The 23,148-nt window shown below is 39.2% G+C and overlaps 1 protein-coding gene across 8 annotated transcripts in view; it reads right to left on the bottom strand.

Moving 5' to 3' along the window:
- Positions 1-516: 516 nt before the first annotated feature.
- The window catches only part of ABLIM2 (actin binding LIM protein family member 2), a 150,147-nt gene continuing 127,515 nt past the window's right edge, over positions 517-23,148 (bottom strand). For all 8 annotated transcript variants that reach the window (XM_064449067.1, XM_064449069.1, XM_064449072.1 and 5 more), the window contains 5 exons: positions 18,845-18,903; positions 16,446-16,500; positions 15,002-15,066; positions 14,750-14,830; positions 517-2,265 (listed from right to left, as the gene is read on the bottom strand). In XM_064449067.1, coding sequence (XP_064305137.1) covers positions 2,152-2,265; positions 14,750-14,830; positions 15,002-15,066; positions 16,446-16,500; positions 18,845-18,903 — 374 coding nt within the window. In that variant the 3' untranslated portion in view covers positions 517-2,151. The remainder of the gene's footprint in view (positions 2,266-14,749; positions 14,831-15,001; positions 15,067-16,445; positions 16,501-18,844; positions 18,904-23,148) is intronic.

Genomic DNA, 23,148 nt, shown 5'->3' with positions numbered 1-23,148 from the left:
ATGCCTGTAATCAATCTGATGTCCCACGACGGTGTAGGTGAGAAAAGTGGTCTTCACCACCATCAAAATTACTCATCATTCTCCAAACAACTGTTCTCCTGGATTTAGATTTTCATAGTACCAAGAGCCCTTGCTGCTGATGTTTTAGATTGACCCATTTCAGTGCGCTGCCAATTTTCACATGTAGGCAAAACATAACAAGCTATTCTGAGGCTGAAGACCATTATGGATGTGGTCCACAGGTGATCAGGAGCTCTCAATTAAAACTGGCTTATGGTTCTGTACACTGAACATCACCGGTGAAGCAGTTTTTGCTTGGTGAGATGTGCCAGTTGCTAAAAGGATCGTTTAAATCATGACCAACTTAACAGTAAGTTGACATTCAGAGGTACACTTAACGCTCTCCTCACTGAGCAAAACTAATGCAAATTACATATTATTTACATTATTATCATGGGGAGATCCTATCCAGAGCAGCAGTGCAATCTAAAAATTATACACACGTTAGCAAAGTCATTCAGTTATACCTTTGTTTTAATGAATTTTTTTAAACATTTGTATCATCAGACAAAACATTTAAGTCATGAGAAAATATTTATTTCCAACAGCATGGATCTGGAAAGTTAGTTGGAAGAAGGCGTGTTCAATGCTATGGTTTTTCCAATGCTGGGTCAGTTGAAACAGTGTGTTGTAGTGCATATATTAACCGGTTACTTTAAGGAAATGCAAAAAGACATAGTGAAGTAGGAAGTAAGTACAAACATTCAAGGCAGTAAAAATGCAGAATAGTGACACATGGCTGAAAAATGTAGTTTTTGTAATGCTCTTTTAGTATCACACAAAACTAGCAACTCACTTTAAAACATTCTTTGTCAGCAACCGTACTTCTGACCATATGAAATTATTAAATTTAATACAGTCTTTCAGCTGGAAGAGATATTAAGCTCATATCAAACACTTAGATTTTGTTAGCTTTTCTTGTTATTTAAGATAGTATCAAGGTACTGCACCAGTATCATGTAGGTTTTTTTAAAAATTGATTTGTATAGAAACATGCAAATAGTAGTGCATGAGGGTTTTATATATTTGATTATAATCGGATGTATTATTGATAGAGCACACCAAGCTTTTTTTGTTACATTTTATGCTGAACTGTTCCATTTTCACACCTACCAGTTGCCATCACAGTTCTCATGGCTTACTGTGTAAAGCCAGGAAGTGGAGAAAATAAGAATGTCTTACTTAGGAAAGTATTATTAATGAAAATAATTATTTTATAGATAGATGTATCTATCTACATATAATTAAGATTACATGATATTTTTATCAGCATGAAATGTAGAAAAAAAGTTCTCCAAAGACCCCAAACTAGTAGGAAAACACAGTTAACTGGCACAATACACTCTTTAAACCAGTTTTGTATAAGGCTTCAGTTTTCCTGATGAATGGGACTAAATTTTTAAGCAGGTCTGTATACATTTTAGTCATTATAACTGTTTTATGTCACAATATATTCTTAATAAAATAAAAACTCTTGTGTTGTAATTAAAGATAGCTAGTTACCTTCTAGACAAATATGACCTTTTAGAGAGCAGGCTGTGTCTAAAGTAGAAGAAGTAGAATTAAGGTGCTTCCATATTTTTGCTTTCATTCTTAAAAAGTACCACACATAAACAATTGCAATAATTGCTTGCGGACATGCTTTTCTTTGGCTTTTACCATATTTTTAATAGCATGTGATCCCCCATTGGAGAATTTTATATTCATTACTTACTTGATTTTGTAAGAATTGTGTTGTAAAACTTAGTGGAACAAAATGTTGGATGCATTTCCTTTGTCACAGCTACACTTTTTCTCTTCCTTTCATAATTTCCGTTTGCATCAAGCAATAACTGCAAGCAACAATAAATTTAAAGCTAGATTTTTTGCACGTTGTAAACTGGGTAGGACCAGGAGTTACTGACAAAACCATCTGGTCATACAAGATTAGCAAATTCTCTGTATTCCAACACATCGCCATCTAATCTGTCCTGTTTCCCCCGACACATACTAACACAATGAAGCTGGACAATGGTTCAACAGCAAGTGCATGTGATAGTTCTGGCAAGACTATTTTTGTTTTGATTAAGCACATAGTTTATCCAGGAGGGGCTAGAAAAGCAGGGCCTTTTTCTTCAGGTCATTCCGCTTCCAAAGTGCCAGACGATCAAATTCCTCAATGCTCATTTTGAAGACTTCCTGGAACTCTTCAGGGGACAAATGCCTCTTGAAAATGAAAATACAAAATCATTAAGCTCTTCTGTGCACAGGAATACTTCTGCCCTTTCTAAGTTTTAAAACACACCACAAAATAATGCATTAGGATTTGCATTTAAATTCTCAAATTAGTTTTGGAAAAGACTGCATCAAAACCAAATGAGCTCAGAGTAGCAGGGAAATGAAATTATTGATGCCAGTAGTGACTTTTGGGGAAAAAAAATCTTTTCAATATAGTTCCAACTGAGCAGAAGCTGTGGTCTTCAGGAAAAAGATGTGTTCATACATGGTGCTTAATGACAGAGCATGCTGAGACAAATTCAAGCTATTCCAGGACTTTAAAGAGATTGATAACAATGTAATTTCAGAGTTGGACTTGTTTTGCCTTGATCTTTAATGAGAGCGGTGGACTCTGCACTGGTCCACTAATAGGAGTGTTGTAACAAAGGAGAGACCACGCTGCTAAATTCTTACATCCAAAATGTGCTTATCCATGGAGATAGACTCATATCAGAAGTCCAAGTTGGCTAAAGCTTTTTTTTAAATGCCAAGAACTAAGATTCTATTTGATGTTTTCATGATTCAATATTAATAAAAAAAAGAGAGAGATATAGAGAAAAAGGGGAGAATACCAACATAAAGAATTGGAAGGAGGTAAGATAAGAACTGCCTAACAATTATTAGTATACACACAGAAAAGGCAGAAAAGAGAAACGTGTGAATTAGAAATTAATATCATATATAATTCTTCTGATAATTGTGGACTAACTCTTGCTCAAGCATTTCAGTATTATCAGTTATGGTTCGCTGTTTTTGATGTGTTAAGCACACACCATCTAAAAGGGACAGATTCAGTACAATGAGAATTACAAATTGCGATTTTTAAACACGGACTCTCCTCTTCCACAAAGATTTCTTTGAAACCTGGGACCAGCCCTGCAATCCAACCCTCTCCTACGCAACCGAGCTTTTGACTTGAAGTTCTCAAGGTGCAGCTCTCCTTCCAGGCATACCCCAGCAGCCCCATCCTGCTGAAGCACCACCTGCATCCAGAAACGAGGTCCCCCAAAGCTGCAGAGTGGAGGAAACGCATGTGCCTCACACAGAAGATCAGGCTCATCACACATTAGACAACTGTGTTATTTCAAGGGAAGGATATTGCCTTTTTTTTTTTCATCTCACTACCTCCTGGCTGCAGGACTTCCCAGGAGGTGAGAACCCTGGGTTCAATGTCCTCGTCACTTGGAGGAGACTCAAAACTGCCACTTAGTCGACTTCACTCCCTCTCGAGATGCATGCAGCGAGCCAGCCAGGAGGGTAATTATAAAGGAGATACAGTCCTCATGAATGTGAATAATGCTGCCTCCAAATGCTGAGTGTAAGACGCTGAAGGTAGAGGGGAGCACAGCACTCCCCAGCAGGAGGGGAGCCACTGGGTCCTTTAGGTTATGTTTTTACTGGTAGTTCAAACAGGCCAAGGTTGTCTATCATTTGAACCAGGTCCCCGCATCATCTCAAAGAGCACTTTTTGCTATTAGACAAAACTGTGGCACAGAGCATGTTAACATGCCTTGGTAATCCCACGATGGTTTACCTGACCAGGATGGATACAGCCTCATTGGCCTGCCTTACAAAGCTATTTTTTTGACAAATCTGAAAGCAAAATTTTCCTTTCCACGTATTAACAATGTGTTTATCTTTGTAATGTAAATTACTAGAGGAAAAAATGAAACTTTTTTATAAGAAATCACTACCTTTAATTACCTTGAATGGTCATTACGAGCCCTGGTGGTTTCTTAAAAAAGGACAGCCTTGGTTTCCTTCCCTTGAGATTCCACATATTCAGAACAACAGTGACTAAGAGTTTGGAACTGAGCCTTCATTTTTCATTTGACCAATGACAGCAATGCACCATAAGCAGTATGCATAGCATGGAACAAACACGCCATGCATATTTGGCAAAGGAGATCCTGTTTCGCATGGAAATGAGCAACATCTGACAATGTATTTTAGAAACAATCTCTCACTGACAGAATTTAATTCTACTGGGTTTGGAAAGAAAAAGTAACTTCTCTCTGCATTGATTTTTTAAAAAAATATTTTCCTGTTAGTCCAGTGGACAAATGCAAGCAAGCTTAACTTCAGCAATTTCTTACAGCAACGAACATGTCTGTAAGTTGTGGGATCGAAAAAGAAGTCTGGATGAGCACAGTGTATCGTATTTTACTTTATCTTACTTTCCAGATTGTGGATAAGACTTGAGACGTCCCCTCACTCAGGAGGAAGCAGTGACAAACTGTAGTTCATACTCAAAGGGGAAATCAGAAAGCCTACTTTGCCAATCATCCAAAACCATAGCAAATGCAAAACTTTAAAAGGAATGTTTTCACCGTCTTTTTCTTGAGGTGAGTTACACAATTTCTTCCTAGAAATTGCTGTGGTCTCATCAGATCTGTTTCAATACTGAAAGTCAATGGAGAGAGAGTCAGCAAGCCCTATGTCAGGCCTCGGGCCTTTTCTGAGGGTGCTGAATACTTGCTACACTTCCCCTCCTGACAAAGCTTACCACCAGTCCCAGTACAAGCTCTGTAATTCCCCCTTTCCTTTCCAAGGCGGTACGTTGCCATTTATCATTTTGCTTCACCCTCAGGCTTAGCAAGCTTTCAGTCCACATGTATCTATCCAAACCAGTATGAATTAGATATGCACTCTGCTCCTCTGCATGTATCCAGATAACATCACCTTCATTCCTTGCATGCACTCATTTTCTAATTATACTGAAGTTTTGTTTTACACCACCACCATTTCTTTTTTCCGCACAGAAGTTCTCAGCTGATGCTGCCTGGTCCAAAATGAGTTGAGAGTTTCCAGCCCAGGGATGCAGTAGCAGAGGCTGAGATGGGGAAGGCACAAGATCACTTATTTCCATCTCCCATTCCACTAGGCAGTTTCTTTGCTTTTAATTTTCCTCCACATACTGTCCCTCTTCTCAGGGACTAACAACCAGACTGCAATATTAGCAAAGTTTCTTACTCAATCAATGCATTATCCACACAGAGAATTAATTCTAGTAGAAGGGAACACTTCCCCTTTAGTCTGAACCCTCTCTGAGGACACTAGTCTGTGCCCAGCATAGCATAATTCCCACTGTTTTCCCTGCATCTCAGAAACTTTCACCATCTTTTTCTTAAGCATCAAGAGCTCTAGCTTTGGGACTGACCCTAGAAGCAGCAATGATTACAGTTCTGTCTGCAAATTTTGGAATCAACCTTGATCCCAGAAAGATGTCATCAAACTGGCAAAGCTTCAGATAAAAGTAACAAAAGTAATCATGGGTTGCAGAGTTTGATTTATGAGGGAAGACTAAAAGGCCTAAGTATGTATAAGCTTAGCCAAATGATGACTACGGGAAAATATGGTAAATGTCTACAAGTATTTGAAGGGTTCAAACACCATGGGAATAGGCCAGCGTGGGAAGTTTATGTTCATACTTTTCTTTGTATGTGTGATGTTAAATTTTGTCTGCACTACTGTTGGGACTTGCCTAAACCTTATAGCTTTAAGACCTAGAGCTCTTCCCAAACAAAGGCACAGAAAATCCACCACTAAGAAATCTTTGACTGATTTATCTTTCTTCACAGCTATTTGAATATCAATTTGTCTTAACTGAAGCGTTACCTTGTCTCATTAGTCAAACAAAAGAAAGGAAATTGAAAATTATGCATAGGGAATAGGGAGGATATTCATCTTGAGGTATGAGAGAAGATGTATGTGTAAAGCTATGCTTTACAAGGCCAAGAACATGATTTTTATTTTTTTTAAGGATTGGATCAGCTTAAAATATCCAGCTATGTTAATAGTGCATCATTGGGCAATTAAAGGAATGGCCAAACTTATTAGTAAAAGTAACATTCATTCCTTTTTTTTACTAGTGTTGGCCTTGTTTACATAGGAAGTCTGGGTGTTTTACAGTGCGCTAGTAACTGATTCTTAATTCCCTTTGTGACAATTTGGCCATATCCAGGCAGCTTAACTCAGTCTACTTCCCTGCTCTGCATCAACAGCAAAGCTGGGCATGTTGCAGACACTGCGGAGGGTACAGAGGACCACATTACGGTCCCCTTTTGCCCACACTCTGAACTGACTGTATTTAAGTGAGCTCAGTTTGGAAACTGCATAGTGATGTTAACATGATTGTACCTGAAAACCTTGCTAAAGGAGAAGTTAAACAGTTTAAAGACGGTTCTTCACTAAAAAGACTGCTATACTGGAGCTCACAGTATCAGAACAGCAGCATTTTGGATACATTTAAGTGTGAAATTGCCACACTAGAAAGGACTACTGCATCATATTGTTTTGATAAAATTTTATTAAGCTGAGGCTTGTAAAGTCATTAGTGCTCAATCTTTTGTTCTGGGTAGCATTTTGTGTCAGCTTGCCTGTGAAATCAGAAAAAGACAGTGAGACTCCAGTAAAGTGCTGAGGATCCACCAGATGCATCCGTGGGTCACAGCAGCGGCTTCGTATGGAAGAGGAGAGTCGTGTCTCCAGAAGCACAATCTCTCACCTGCACTGACAGCATTTTGGATTAGAGAGATGAGATCACAACCTTGGGATCCTGCTTTGGGAACCCCAAAGGTGGCCTGCAGCTTGGGAACTGAATGCTGCTGCTGTAATTCCTCACCTGGATGTTACCTATAGGGCACAGCACTGCGTAAGAAGGGTCACCACACCTTGCTGTAATTATGTAGCTGGCTCTCCAAAAACACACAAATGCCCATTGGAAGAATTAAACCACAAATGTTTCTTATTAAGATACACAGACCTAAGCAGGGGCTGAGCTAAACCTCTCTACTGCAGTGCAACCACTATAATGGAAAATCCTCCTGCTCTATGAAACACAAACATGAGTGGTACAGATACGCGCTCATTTTTGAGTCTCAGAACAAAAGTAATTAATTGCACATTGAAATACTTGTTCTACAGTGTTATATCAGAAAGAAGTGATGCTTTTCGCTGTAAATTAATGAGGTTTGCTTCTATTTTTCTGTGCCCTGCTAAAAAGCTGCTAATAATTCTGAATAGAGTTGTAAAGTTTATTTAATTCAATGAGATTTCTTTTCCCTGAGAATAATTGTGCTTTTAATAAAATTCAGAGATCTTCAAAGCTAATACTTAGGAACATGGCATTAGTGTGAATAAGTCACAGGAAGGGAAAATTGCAATTAACCTACAGCCGTACTGCAGTAAGCTGTGACCAGGTCATGCTGCACAAGCATGTTTATTCTGTGTCAGTAATTGGATGGGAGTCCTCATGTGAAAACCTGCTGATGTAGGAAATTCAGAGGATATCATACTTCCTCATGAGTCAATATTGAACCAATGAACCAACACAGGGGATGGCAGGAGGTGATGAGTTGAAGACTACAAAAATCAAGGTCCTAATTCCTAGAGGTCATTTAAAACCTCAGGTTGGTTTCTCTTTTGCTTTTTGCTACGTTATGTTCATAGGAAATGACAGCTGAGCATTACATTGCCTTTGCTTGAGTCCATAGTGAATCTTTCAGCTAGTCTCTGAAGCACTACTGTGCGCTCCGTTTTATAGAGTGTAATTTTAAGTGGTTGTCCACTTCAATTCATTTTTCTTCAGAGTCCTTGTAACACTTCCAACCTCTGATCCACAAAATTTGGAAGTAAAACTACAGAATCTTTTCCAGAGTCTTCAAAATACAAAATAGTCAAACTAAATTGGGATTAACGGGGGAAGGTTTATCCACAGGTAAGTAAGCATTCATGTAAATAACCATATCATAGCTCTTCAGGGTAGTTAGTGCGGAGGCTTTGCTCGTGGGACATAGTCTCTTCCTGTATTTATTAGGATGTTAAAAGTATCTCAGCTGAATACATTTGGAACAATAATACACTCCTCCCTTCTCCAGTTTTACCCCCCCCTTTCCCTCATTCCCTTCCCTGCCCCACCCCTATTCCCTTCTCCTGTGCCTCTCAAAGTTAGCCCAAATACTACTTACAGAAACCAAATCATAATTTTCTGGAAAATGTTCTCTTTTATCTACTGAATTTCAAATCCTCATTTTGCTTTCACAGGTTTGCACTCTTCCCCCTTCTTTCTGTTGTACTGCTGGGGCTCAGCAGGCTTTTCAGAGGTTTCTTCTAAGCCTCCTGCATGTCTAATTACAAAGCTGTAATTAGCCATGTGCCATGTTCCCAAGGGAGTATGGAATGTTATGCTCATCTATGAAGTAATTAAGCTTCACACTCAATAAATATTTCAAACTATTAAGTAATTATGTGAGAGGGGAGGGAAAGTTAAGACAGGGCATGTGTTGCCACCTAATGAATTTCAAAAGGAATCAAAAGGTAACTAGAGCAACTCCATTGATCAGGGGATGAGGCAGTAGGAGCTACAATTGCGGTTACACTAGATGAGGGCACTTAGTCACAACAGTGAACAGTTGGAGCACTTGTGCAACCGAGCCTTGGCAGGAGGTGTAGATCTCCCTCTCTCCTCTGACTCCACATAGCAATGTGGGTCCCCAAAAAGGCTCCCAGAAAAAGTAGTGTAACAGAAGCAGTGAGGAAAGGAGTCTCAAACCCTTCCCCGTGGTATCACCCCAAGCATCTATACAAGGCTCCTGATTCTGTGGATATATCTCATTTAGTATCTCAGGGTATCATGAAACTTCACAGAGAAGCAGCATTCCACTCAGCGCTACTACTGTGGGCTACTTATAATCTAACCTCTTATGAAATATCACACGGCACACACAAAATATTCTGTAGTTCCACTGTACATTCAATATTTTCCCCAGTTGAGTCATCCATAAACGTGCGAGATGCCAAAAAAGAGACAAGTGTTTCTCTCAGAGATATCAATATATTACCTACACAGCTGTACACATAGGACATCTCTGAGGATAGATAACCTGTGCCATCATTCTGTCATTCAATCAAATGATCTTTTTCATATTGACACTAACATAAGTAATTGCCTTCAGCAAACTGCTGATTAAAAAATATTATATAATTAAGAAAATAATTAATAAATAAAACTAAAACTATGAATCCATACTGAATTATGAAAATACAGAGGATTTTGCGTTTAAAAAAATTAATTTGATATACCTTATTCTTAAAGCAGATTTTCCAGTTTCCCCTAGCTTGGGCTTTAGTGCATCTGTAATATGAATGCTCCACATCTAATCTCTGTTCATTTCCACAGTGTTTCCGCTCTTATAGGAACTAGCTTTCATACACGTCACATAGTTTCTAATGCATATTTTCATTTTATAACAGCTCCTTTTGTAAGGGCTTTGAAAACTGACACAGACATCCAGCACTGATCACAACACAAGCACATGCCTAGAATAAGAAACACCACACCAATGCTTTTCAAGTTAAACAGTGTGAAGTTCCACTGAAGCCAGTGACCTGCACTTTTCACTCCAGGTTATGAGCTGCATCGTGAAGTGGGCCCACATCCTCAAATCCAGCCCCAAACTACAAATGGCACTTCCCTATGTTAAAACACACAGCATTCCAGTTTTGCTCTGATTTTCCCCATCTGAGCTCCACAGGAGGTGGGACACACAACATTACATGTATGAACGACATCTAGGAGCTGGGGCTGTTACAAATTCAGGCTCAGTTACTGCAAACCAGTCCTAAAATGTTTGCAGCCCAAATGGCTAGAACCCAGGGTGATTGTTGAATAAAAAATAGTGGAAAAAATGTCATCCCTAAAACAAATCCAGACAAGCAGTTTCAGGATGAGAAGCATGTTTGAATTAATGTCAGTGCTCTGTTCAAACAAGACCACACCCGTGTTTAAATCTCTCACTTCTGTTTACAAGAGAACAAGGTGGCAGATGAAGGTTTGCTACTTGACATTCCAGAATACTTTTTCCCTTAGCAACTGTTTCTGTGTATCCTTATTAAACAAATGAACAGGCTCAAACAAAAGTGGGATCATTTACTTTCTACTGTATTTGACAGGCATGAATGAATAATGCTTTTAACTCTCTGACATTCAAAAGAAAAGGCTAAAGAAACTAAGATACATTAAGATAAGAAAATCAAACAAAAACACTAGAAGATGGTTTCCAAATGGAAGACTCTAACTGTGTTGGCTTTCAAAACTACCGTCCTGTGACCACAAAAGAAATCTTATACTCTGTGATAAAAGCAACTTCAGGAGGGAAAAAATCTATGCAGCTGGGCATGAACTATCGTTTTGGATGTGCAAGCACTGAATCGCATTGCTATGACTGAATAACAGGCAAACAATAACCAATCTAAGATAAAAGTATCAAGTGCATCCTTTTTGGAGCCCAAGGCCTAAATCATAAAAGGTAATCAAGTACTTAAAATAGGTATCAAGATTTTCAAAAGTGTCCATAAACCCAACTTCCTTTGGGGGGAAAAAAAAAAAACCCAAACCAAAACTGAGGCCATGTGGAAGACCACTGGGAAGCCGGCAGGTAAGGAGTGTGCTAATACACATCAGTGGTCTTACCATGTCCAGTATGATTAGAACATCTCACATGTGATGCTTTTGATTTCCTGGTCTACGTAGGAGCAACAAGGTGACCAAATCTGCATGGGCTAGATTTATTTAACAGCCCTCTTGCAAGCTGACTTGAAGGGGGCTCCTGTTTGTGAAACCGAGTTTGTTGAGAACTTTGAATGATCCACCATAGATGCCAGGGAAAGGGTGCTGTTGTTTGTCTCTGATTCCCTCTTCCAGGGAAGTCTCCTACATTGAGTGTTCCTGTCATGAAAAATGAACTCAAGTAAATGGTATTAGCTCCCTGGGTCAAATTAAGGGAGGCTGCAATGAAGGCTTCGGCTAATGATCAAGGACTGCAGGAGGGTGGAGTTTTAATGGGTGGTAGTGTTTTCCTAACTTTGCTCCCATTGTGGGTATTTTTTAGATTATGCTGTTGTGTAAGAAATTTAAGGATTATAAAAAAATATTTTCTTGGAAAACTGCATATTTTCCTAAGCCCAAGAGGTATCTAGAGATTAGGAAGGCTCAACTGGTAATAAATGCATTCAAATAACAGGAATTCTTTCTTCAAAAGCACATATATCTAAGTGTAGAAACACTCGGCATGTTTTTGTTTGCTTGTTCTAACTCAGCAGTGAGGCAGAAATAGTCCAGTTCCTTGTGCTCCTCGTGGAGATGTTTATGCCAGCAGTGAACTAACGCATGCAGCATTGAGAACTAATTATAATAAATGACCTGCTGATTTTTAAATACATTACTGACACTCTGGCTCTTGAATGAATAGCCTGGATCTTCAGTATAAGCTGATTAGAAATGCAAGGAATTTATACTAGATAAGGATTTGGCCCAGGAATTCTTTTAGGAGTTTCTCTCTACCACAGTGCTCTTTATTCTAACGTTAGATGAACACAGCAGCATTCCTGTGAGCTATTCTAATGGGAAATGGTGAAGAACAAGTTAATTCAGATAATATTGCAGAACAACAAAGCAGTAGGACAGGACTGGAAGAATTGCACCCTCACCACGTCTGCACATGGTGCAAACTGTGGGGGCAGCAGTTGATGCTCTAGGGAGCAGCGCCTCTGTTCAGAGGGCCCTGGCCAGGCTAGAGGAATAGCTCAACAGGAACCTCATGAAGCGCAACAAAGGTAAATCCATACTCCTGCACTTGTGACAAAATAACGCCATTCAACAGCACAAGATGGGGGGGACAGCTCTGCAGAAAAGGACCTGGGGGTCCTGGTGGAAAACAAGCTGAGCATGAGTCAGCAGTGCACCTCTGCAGTAAAGGAAAACATACTCTTCTCAGGGATGTGGTCTAATTTTGAAGTTGGCCCTGCTTTGAAGACCTCCACAGGTCCCTAATTTGCTTAGGTTGGTACATTCTGTGAAGACAAAGCTTTAACATAATATAATTCCAAAATAGGATTATTTGGTGCTTTTGCTGTAACAGCATTTGAAAAATACATAATTTGGTCTATTGTGGAACATTTTATCAAAGGGATCATTTTATTACACAGGGGCTTAAATATAAGTATCCTGGAGGAAAACTCCCTGTTTTGGACAACTTAAGTCCCGAGCTTCCAGGGACTAAGATATCACCTTTGGCTGGTATACATTAGGTACAGAATAAAACTGGAATATTAGAACATGGATTTTCTTCTTCAAAGATTTTCCTAGATAAATCTCTCTAGAATTTGGATAATACATGGGCTTAGCAGCGCTATCACCTTCACCATTTCTGTAGGCACAATCCAGCCCTTTCACAAGTGACAGTGGCTGTGCAGGATGAAAACAGAAGATCAGCTGGATTAATTCTGCTCAGAGAGAGCACTTGCCTCCTAGAAATCCGTAAGCATCGAATTGTACCCTTTTGTGAATGTGAAATGGAGGTCAAGAAAGGGTGAAATCTAGCCGTAGTACTTGCTTCCAGTACTCCTAGTGTTGCCCCCAAGAGCTTGAAGATACCAAGACATGCCAAGCAGGTCCTCTACAAACAGATGGGGGTGTGTGTCTAATCCTGGTCTGTTCCTGTGCAAACCTATAAACCCATGAAGTCTTGGGCTCCTGGAGTCCTGCCCAAGTCAGGACTCCCTCAGTCTTGTCCAAGCCTGAAATCTGCTGAACGCGCAGGTCAGCAAGTAAGTTACAATTGTCTTCTTTTGCCACAAGAGGAAATAATGAGAAGCTGCTTTTCTATGCAAAGCTCCCTATTTCCAGCAGTTCTGTAATGCAGAAGGAAGGGATGAGGAAGAGGGGAAGAGGCCAGCAGGGAAGGCAACAGTTTGTGCCTGACACTCAACTCTGCATATGGTTTGAATGTGTGGATGAGCTTCTGCCTCTGTTTTTCCAGTAATTATAGTCCTATTAAAACGCTGCTAATTTAATCGTTTAAAAAACTAACAATCCCTAATACATGTAAGATGGTCTACAAAGGATTCCCTCCTGCAGACATACATGTTTAACGTAGTGCAGCAATCAGCAGGATCAGCCTGGTCCTCTTATCACTTTTCTGGTGCAGGTTTGAGGCAGATCTTGTTTATTGTTCTTTTTTGCAAACCTCTGTGAGATCTTTGAAGTGGACGGGCTCTTGAGCCATCAGGCACTGAGTGTACCTGGTGTGAGGCAGACTGAGCAACTCCAATGTTAAGCAAACAGCGATCCCAGCTGAGGACAGTGTATGAGTTATGGATAATGGCAGCCAGGACAGACATGATCCATCCAAAGCAAACTATATGTTGTCTTAAAAAAGCAATTTAGAGCTGCATTTGCTCTTCAGACTAGTCTGATGTGTTTAAACAGACACTCTATTCTTTAATACACACACACACACGCATATATGTATGTATATAAAAGAATCCTTTATGGTATATATCCAGATGACTATCCCTCCAACTCCCTGCTCCTTTTTTCTGGACTCATTATGCTTTTTATTATTGCTGTCATGCCTTGCTATACCCCAGGCTTAAAACAGCACATGTTTGAGGCTCTTTTTTCCTTAGAATCAAATCAATACCACTTGCTGGGAAATCAAGCAACAAGCACAATGAAGTATTTAAGAATGTAACACCATTTCCAAAGTACACTACATGTGTAAGTATTTGATAAATTATTTTTTTTTTTTAAAAAATATCTTAATGAGGGACTTTCTGCTACTTCACAGCGCTTTTTTTCTTTAAAGTTTCTTCTTTTCTTGTCACATTATCAAGTAAAGAATATGATAAATTTATTTAAATACAAACCTTCCCAAAAGTCCAATATTGTTAATCACATAATTTTTTTTGAACTATCTCTTCTTCCTAATAGTAATTCACGCAAAGATATATTAGTTGAATAATTTAGGTGAGTCTTTATTCAGTCCTGTCATTACTCACTCAAAAAAATCAACTTCATGAATTTTGCCTGAACATCAACTTCAGGATTTGGCCTTTGGAAACTAAGCTTTCATTTATGAAAAATTGTATCTGCGTTTCTCCAGCTTATAGTATGACTCTCTGAGAAGTGGATGCTATAGCAAATCTGTAGCATAGTGACCATGGATCACACAGCCAAAGGAGAGGCTGAAAAAGACAATGGACCAGAAACACAGGTCTATATATTTGCAGGATAACTGCAGCTTTTTTATAATTCACAGATTATTCTAGGAGGGTGTTTTTTATAGGAAATTAAAAAAGAAGTTTCCACCCACCCCGTTCCAACTTTCTGTATCATGTATAATCATCCAAAACTAATGGGTTTCATCAATATCTTTGTAAGACACCATTTGGCCAGACATTTGCCAGGTTTTTGGCTATTCTTTTTTAGTTAAATTGCCTACTTGCTAGTGTTTTGAAATAAAATATAATATATAATGTTATTGCTCTCTTCTCTCTTCCTTAATTGCTATTACTTGGGCATGGGAATATCTAAGATGGTAAACAAACAGGACAAAAACTTGCAAAGCCATCAAGCAAATATCATTCCTACCTCCAGCCTGGTCCTGTCCACGTCCTTAGGCAATTTCACACGAACTCGGTTTGTTACAATAAGTGTTTCATAAGGATAAATCTGTTAAAAAGACAAGAGCATATGAACTCCAGCCAAATCTGATTCTGATGTATGGAGATGACAGCGTGGGGAACTTACTAATTTAATGGTACATACTTGCGTCCTGATTTGACAAATATTTCACTGGGACAAAAATTAACAAACTAAAATAAAAAAAGGAACACATGTAACCTTGCTAGGAAGTGCTGAATCTGATTGTTCTTCCAGTGTTGGAAAAGCCCTTCTTACCTTGTATTCTGCAAGAGAATGAGAACAGGTTCACAGTTTAGAATTTATAGGCTTCTTTTGGAGTCACCATAACGAACATCTAGGTACATCAGCAATTTGTTATGCTATTACATCTCTCTTATGGTTTGCAACAGTTGTTGGATAACTGCATGCATAGTTAGTGTTTGACCCCCACGCTCTGAACACCTATGACACTGTCTATTACCAAAGCAACAGTCCTTGAAATCAAAGGCTTATTACAGAAAATCCATCTCCTGATGCCATTGGGTTACACAGTGAGTATGTCTGGCAAAATTGGGAATTTCTTTTTACAGGAGGCCTTTGTGTAAAGTCAGTCTGTCATCCAAAAGTCCTGCCTTTATTGTTCTTTACTGAAAACAGTTAAAACATATGGATTATTACAGGTGTGTCATTTTGGGAACATATATGAAAACCATCGAGTTAATACAGTATTCCAAGATACCAACTTCCTGCACTTGGGCTGACTGCAGTGGGAATAACGACAGTGGAGAAAAGATGATTTGGGGATGTGGGGACAATGATTCCTGGATCTAAACTAGCACAAGAGTATTCTAGTTAGTTCAGTATATGACTATATATGATATGACTACCACAAGGCCACCTATTCACATCAATAATTAAACGCAACCAGGATAGGCAGTATGTTTTTATATACCTTTTTATGGTCTGAAATGAAATCAGATATAAGTCTACTTTTCAAAATCTCTACTTTAAACTACTCAAACACAGAGACAAAGGTTTGTATCAACACAGAGGTATTAAGTGGAGCATTAGAGTAAGATCTTTTAAAGCGAGATTAAGCGTCTTGGAAACAAAATCCTACTCTTGCTCATGAGTAGATGCATGTTCCTAAATTGCTCAGCTCTTTTGAAAATTCCAACCCAAGTTCCATAATAAGTTCATAGTCCACTTAAACTGTAATAAAAAAAATGAATGCAAATAAATTCTGTTTTTTTAATTCTGTACATTTTAACCACACTGTAGCACAAACAAGAAGGACAATGGACTTCTTTATTAGATACATCTTGAAGGAGTGATTATCTTAAATTTCTTCCTCTCTTTGGTATAAGAGCACCACCTGCTAAGCAAAGAGAACCAGAGGCTGTTGCCACATATTGAGGATACTGGGATTGACTCAACATAGTTGCATCACTTTATGATGCAAGACTTCAGTCAGGCCTCTATGTTCACTCAGATAATAAGAAGATTCTCTGTGATAAATGAGATACTGAGCTGGGTCTCTATCTAGTCATTATTACATAAACTATGGGAAGATCTCAGAATAGTAACCCTTTATGGCAAGATGTTAATGAGCCTCCTCAAAGAAGAAAACATGAATTGGAATGGAAATTATATTGCAATTTACCTTTCATCCCCCAGCTCGACTCTTGGTCTGTTTCATATTGGCCCATACTTTCAGGCTGAAAGAGAAAGAAAGAAACAATATAGCAGCAAAATACACCACAAAATCACTCTGCGCATTGTTGAGATAAAAAAGAAAACCAGTTGGTATTGCACGATAAAACTACAGATCCTCGTGAGAGAGAAAGAGAATAAAGTCTCATTCAAACTTGACCCAATTGTTCAAGACAGGAGTCCTGGGTGCTCGCAATAGCTGTCGATCTATGACTGCAGGGATGGAGCTCTGCCTGTAGGCGAGGATGGAGTGTCAAGTGAGTGCCTGGGCCCTTGGAGGCACTGCAGGTGCAGTTTGCTGCCTACGCTGTGAACTCCCACAGATCAGCGAAAGCTGGAGCTTGTATGTCACTCAGAGAGGCAACTGCAGTGTCGTATCAACACAGCCCTAAGCCCTTGGGATGTTTTTGAGCGCTGGTTCCTCACAGCTTTCAGTGAGGCAGAAAGGTGCCAGAAAGTCACCAGCCACCCTACTTGAAGACCTCGCAGTAAGGTTAGACTGAAATTCTCACATGCCTCTCCTTGCAATGCAGATGTCTTATTGCCATCATCACAAATCACTTATGCCGCACTGAAACTTGTCCCACTCTGTTTTCTGCTTCACACTGCTGGTGCCACTAAGACCAGGGACAACTGTGCATATGTGCCATAGTTTTATTTGACCCACTGTCTTTTTCCTTTGCTGGCAAATGCTATAATGAAAAACACTACAGGAGATCAGAAAAACACTATTATATGATTTTTTTCCCCCTCGAGTCTCATTTTTGCCTGTTAGGGTATCAACAGTGTGCACAGCTATGCTCACAATAACCTGCAAGGTTCCTTACTGTTTGGTTTTGGCTTATTTTGTTATGCAGCACTGGGATGGTTGATTAAAAATAACAAACCACAAAAGCGGGTATGAACCTGCAATCCAAACAGAGGACATCCACTCTGAGAAGAATTTTGGTCTCAAGGATTTAACCATGAGCAACCTTTTCAACTTTCTTAGTTTTTGGCTGTGAGGTTGGATCATTTAGGTGGGACAAATGCTGCCATCTGCTGCTTCCATATTACATTGCATGGCTTTAGCCTACAAGTGTGGCCAACCCACTGATGATGGAGTTTGCTTTGGCCTCATCCGTGTGAGGCCTTCTGATGACTTTGGTGCCTCACCAGCGCAGTGGCTGAGCACAGGGTGATCCCTTGCTCGCTTTAGGTTACTGGTAACAGTTATTCTGAAAAGTCAGGAAAAGGCTGTTCACTTATAGTTGGGGACAGGTTTATCTAGACCCTTTCCAATTTCTATCTCTCATTTCATCAAGTTGCAGTGCCACTAGTTACTTCAGAGAGGAGTTCAAGCAGTCATGTATTGAAGCAATGCAGGCGCAATTAGTCTTGTAATATTAACTCAAAGGGATGGACATTTCAGTAGCTTCTGAAAAATTCATTTAGCTACCCTCTAACAGTTGCTTTCTTGTAGCTCCTTCCAATGACCTGCAGTTTGACTCTTATCACTGGGGAACTTTAATCCTGCTCATGCGCTTTTCAGCTTCCGCATCTTCCTTTGGAGAAAGGAGGGAATTTGAATGTGAACATGTCCACGTAATTTAGACACAAATCAATCTTCAAAATGTGAATGCACGTGCATTTACATATCGCCAACTTATCACTATTAACCGTAATGGATTTGTACCTAAAAATATAAGGCATGAACTGCAAACCCCTAATGCTAGATGCCAGAGAGAAAGAGAGACCACTGTGTCAAAGATGCCTTTTTCCTAAAGACTTACGAAAGTTGTAAAAAAGGTTTAGAAAAAGAACGCCTAGTCTCATCAGATCATAATTGTTATGCATTTTGCTTTCTAGATTGCTGCCTGCCATTCTCTCTGTATTGCTCCCTTCCTGCCTTAAAAGTATGATGACTGTGTGTGTATATATATGCATATGCACATGCATATTGGAAAAAACAGAACAGATGGTTCAAGAAATGCAAGGGATGTGGGCTGCTCTACCTTTGCTCTCAGACCATTACTTGCTTAATTATAGGCCCAACCCTCTCTATCGTTAATTCAAGCTGTACTGTGATCTATGTGCAGCCTGTCCATTGTACATTGGACCTTATTTGTTTTGGGAGCAGAATCAAGATACCTAATGCTCATGATGCACACAATTAAAAGGTGAAGCCTCATGCTGTCTTACTTTTGCAGACAGACAAACTGTAACCCACATAGGGTATGAATCTGTCAGACAGGGCTGGCGGCCAAAACATCTTTGAAGTGTTATTACTATGTACATTTTCAAATAGTTACTAAGCTACCTATTTATGATACACTATTGCCTGGAGAATGTATTTAAATGTATACCTACCTGATGTAAGCCATTCTTTCCATAGCCAGGTAGAGAAGCAGATTTAGAATATGGAAATCCTGTAAAAGACGTAACATACAGCTGTATTTTTGTAAATCCTTTACGGCCTACTAAAACACAGGAAAACATCCAGAAACAGCAGTTGCAAGATCAGTATGTACATTCTATTAATGGATGAAATATAACTAAGCAATGCTCATCTTTTCTCCATATTTAATGTAAATGAACATGTGTAAAAATGTCTATATATAAGAGCAAGCCAGGATGCAATCACCTTACCAGGCGTGACGTGAAGGGAGTTGTGGGACTCACGTTATGGAAGCCTTATGCAGCTACGTGATGCAAAACAGATTTGAGAGCTTGCGAAATCTCTGCCCTCCAACTTGGTTTTAAACCACAACTTGAAAATGGGATTAAAGGTATGATCATTTTAGAGTTACATCTCTTCTGATCATGATGTATGCAGTCTGGTCTTGGTTTTGATTCTTAAAAAAGAAGGGTTGGTATCCTACCACTTAAAAAAAACCACAAAAAATTTTTTGCTTTCTTTAAAACTTCTACTGCTTCAAGTGGAAAAAGCATAAATGAAGATATGGCAATGGATAAAATAAATCAGTGAGAGTATAAACACTCAGAGAAAGAAAGTTATAAGAGACAAAATTGGCAAAGTGATGTCACCATGAACAAACCAGATGTAATATGGCGATGAAACTGTGCGGTCACTATGAAATAACTGAAGAGCCTTACTTTTAATATTGAGAGTCTAATAAGAAAGTTTGGAAGTTCCTTTTGTCAGTGAAAGGATAAAAAATGTTTCAGATTAGTTTTTGGTTAATAAAAATAAAGCTGTATAGAAGTGACAAGCTGAATCAGTTTAAATTAAACAGAAGATGAACAAACATGTGTGTAATAAACATTCTTGATTCCAGTACAGGAAACTTTGATAAATTGATGCAAAGAGTTGCAAAAAGTCAGTTAGCTCAAAGAACTGAATGTACAACGCCTCTTTCTGTCAAAAATGTTAGCAATTTGTGTCCAAAGGGGAATGCAGGAAGGGAATCCAGACCCCACTGGATTAATAAATACCCTAAGGAAATGATTAGGAATAAGCATACAGAAAGAAAAAACAAAAGATGGATCAGCAAACTGCTCACGATGTGCTGAGATGAAGTGAGAACTGCCAGAAGTCAAGCTGAGTTAAACATGGAAAATTATATTAAAACAAATAGCTAAAAGTTCTCCAGCTATCCAAATAAAAAGAGTACAAGGAAAGAAGAAATAGGATCGCTGGGAGTTACGCTATGCCAGTACACAGCAGAGGTGAAAGGTAACCTAGGTAGGGCTCCAACACTGATGTATTTCACCTCTATTTTTAGGAATAAAAGGTAGAGTACTGAGCAAGGAGGGAAAGCTAGCGGAATAAGGGTATGGCAATGCATCACAGCTGTGATGGAAACATAATTCAAAGCACTTAATATACTTAAACAGCGATAATCTCACATTGAATTGCAGGTCCAACACTTCTTACCATTGGAGAACAGCAACTATAGTTTCTGTATTTAAGAGGGGGAAAAGATAATGAGGAGCTACCAGTTTGCTTCCAACAGAAAATTTAAGGAAAGACTGAACAAAAACATGGAAGTAAATAGAAAATCAGTTATAGCCACATAGATTTTAATTGGTTTGACATAAGTTAAAGACACAGTGCCAGACTTGCTCGGTAGCTGGCTTTGTTAAGAGAAATGACTTCTGCACAACATAAATTTTACCGGGTCTCATCTAATGTGATATCATTCCAGTGTTTGGTATTTGGCCAGATATGGAATTAAATGCAAATCTGGAGAAGATGGAGTTTATCAGAAGAATTATAGGGTCAATAAGGAAATAATGAAATGTAGAAACTGGGTAAGGAGAACTGAGCTGAGCTGACAGAGAAAAGTGCCAGCATGGACTGGTGTTGATTTGGAATTGCCTCATGTTTTCACTAATAATCTGGGCACCAGAAATAGTAATGGGCTAATAAACTTTGCTGTCTACACAAAGTTATAAAGCACTACCAATATAGAGGAGGACTGGGATATTGTAAAGAACTAGGATAACTTTTAACATTAGGGCAATAGAAATGGGATAACATTTAATAAATCATGGGAACAGTCATGCACTGGGGACTAATAAATATCCCAAACTTCTACTACTTAAGCTGAGAGCTCATAATCTGGAAATAATGGGGAAGGCTTAGATATACAGCTTAATCACAAGATGACCTTGAGTTACTAATAAACGTGTTAGAAAAAGCAAAAGTTGGAAATGTCTGTCCTGATACATGTCAGATATGGAAATAATAGCATTTTCAGGCAGTGACAGGAGATCCTGGAGGAATCCTTTGTGCTGTTCTTGTTCATCAGTGTACGAGTAGGTTAAATTAACTCCACCAGATCAGCAGCCTACAGGATAACTGGGGCAATGAAAGCTCATCGCAGGAAAGAAGGCATGATAAACTTGACTTACTGAAGCTAGTAAAATGAAGATGATCTATAAAAGCAAGATATATTTTAGAAACGTAATCAAACACCATCTGAGGAGTAGTATAAACTACAAGCATAATTTTTGTTTTCAGCCTGCACGTCTGATACAGGGACTTAGTGATGAATACTGAATTAGATGGATCGCTTAGCTATTCCAGTTTGGAAACTAGAAACTTAAAATTGCCTCTTATCTGAATGGTAGTGACAGCAGAGGGCAAAGAGTATAATACCTGTGAGATAGAATGAATGTATCTGCAACAAAACTATCATCTCTGCTCCTGCCTGAAAAAAGATGCTGGTGTTGAACATCAGTGTGGAGTTCAATTTCTTGGCCTCTTGGCTACTGAGAACATACGTGAGACAGTTTTGTTCTATCGCTAACTAATACTACTCAGTTACCAAGGAAAATGCACTAAGGTAAAGACCAGCTTGAAAGCAAACACAGTTCACTTAGCACGGAGCAGCTGCCGAGGTGCCTCCCAGGCTGCCAGGACTGAGCCACATCCTTGGGCACAAGCGACATCGTGTGGCCGGCTGGAAAAAACCCGAGAGGCAAACAAAGCCGAAATAGCTCAAAACAAGCTAGCAAGGCCCACTGACTCCAGTGGGAACTGTATTTCACTTAGCTTCTGTTTCCCATGAACTTAGTTACCAAGTTAAACACGTCTTATTTTGCTTCTTTTAAAAAAAAAAATATAAAGGAAAAGGATAACACTAAAAGCCAACAACCACATACTGCTCATTATCATATCCAACTGCAGCTGTACCGTCACAGTAAATTTTCTGGAGTAACTGGCCAAGATAAAGCACTCTTTCCCTCTAATTAGGCACTATGTGAGCATCAGCTACTCTCTGCATGGATACAGCTCCTGCTTTTTCCAGTATGACATTCACTCTGACCTGGGCATTCTGAGGTTGCCTCTTGGCACATCAGGGACACACGAACAGCAAGGGTTACACACCTTGTTAGATGTCTGCTTTCCTAAATTTGTAACACTTAATGAATTTTGGTAAAGGATTAACTATTAAACATCTACATATGTACACAAGACACATTTGCACAGGTGGATGTAAGGAGACGAAAGCTCAACTCTAAGTGCCTGCTAATTACACAAGCCTCATACTGATGTGCTTTGTTGTTAGATGTGTTCTTCTGAGCATTTAGCTAACATAACGTGGCTACTTACCTTCTGGAGCAGAAAAACCCTTCTCTGGTTTGCACAGAGGCTGGACAGATGAACGCAGGGCTATTTGCACAGAACATTTGGACATATCACCAGAGATTCGTAGTCTGATGCCTGCTAACCCCCTCCACTCTGCATGTAGCCACTTGGCACCAAACCCATACCGAAAAGTTTATTTTCTCAGATACTCACTGACTATGCCACAGAGATGGGGCAGAATGTCAGGATCCTCAACCATAAGTGCAAGAGGCAGAGAAGCTACTCTTCCATGGCCAAAGGGACATGTGACAGACTACAAATATTCAGAATTAAATAGGGAAACACTGAGTACAGAGCGAATTACTTAGGATGTCCATTGGGTAGTAAAGCAGTCAGGTGGCTGAATAAAATCATTTAAAAGGAAAAAAAATTGTTCATGTCAGGAAAATAAAGTTCCTCAATGTCATTTCTGTGTAGCTGCTAATTGGGTAACAGGGCCGACTTTCACGAAGGACAGAAAAACGCTGACAAAAAGGAATGGAAAATGAACTACATAACCTATAGTGCATTGGCACGGAGGTCATATTGACCCTGACAGAGGTGTGAACCATCTTTT

Source organism: Phalacrocorax carbo, chromosome 4, assembly GCF_963921805.1.
Source record: "Phalacrocorax carbo chromosome 4, bPhaCar2.1, whole genome shotgun sequence".
In the NCBI taxonomy this organism is placed as follows: domain Eukaryota; kingdom Metazoa; phylum Chordata; class Aves; order Suliformes; family Phalacrocoracidae; genus Phalacrocorax; species Phalacrocorax carbo.
Note: the sequence above shows the minus strand (reverse complement) of the source record. Positions and strands in the feature narration are given on the sequence as shown.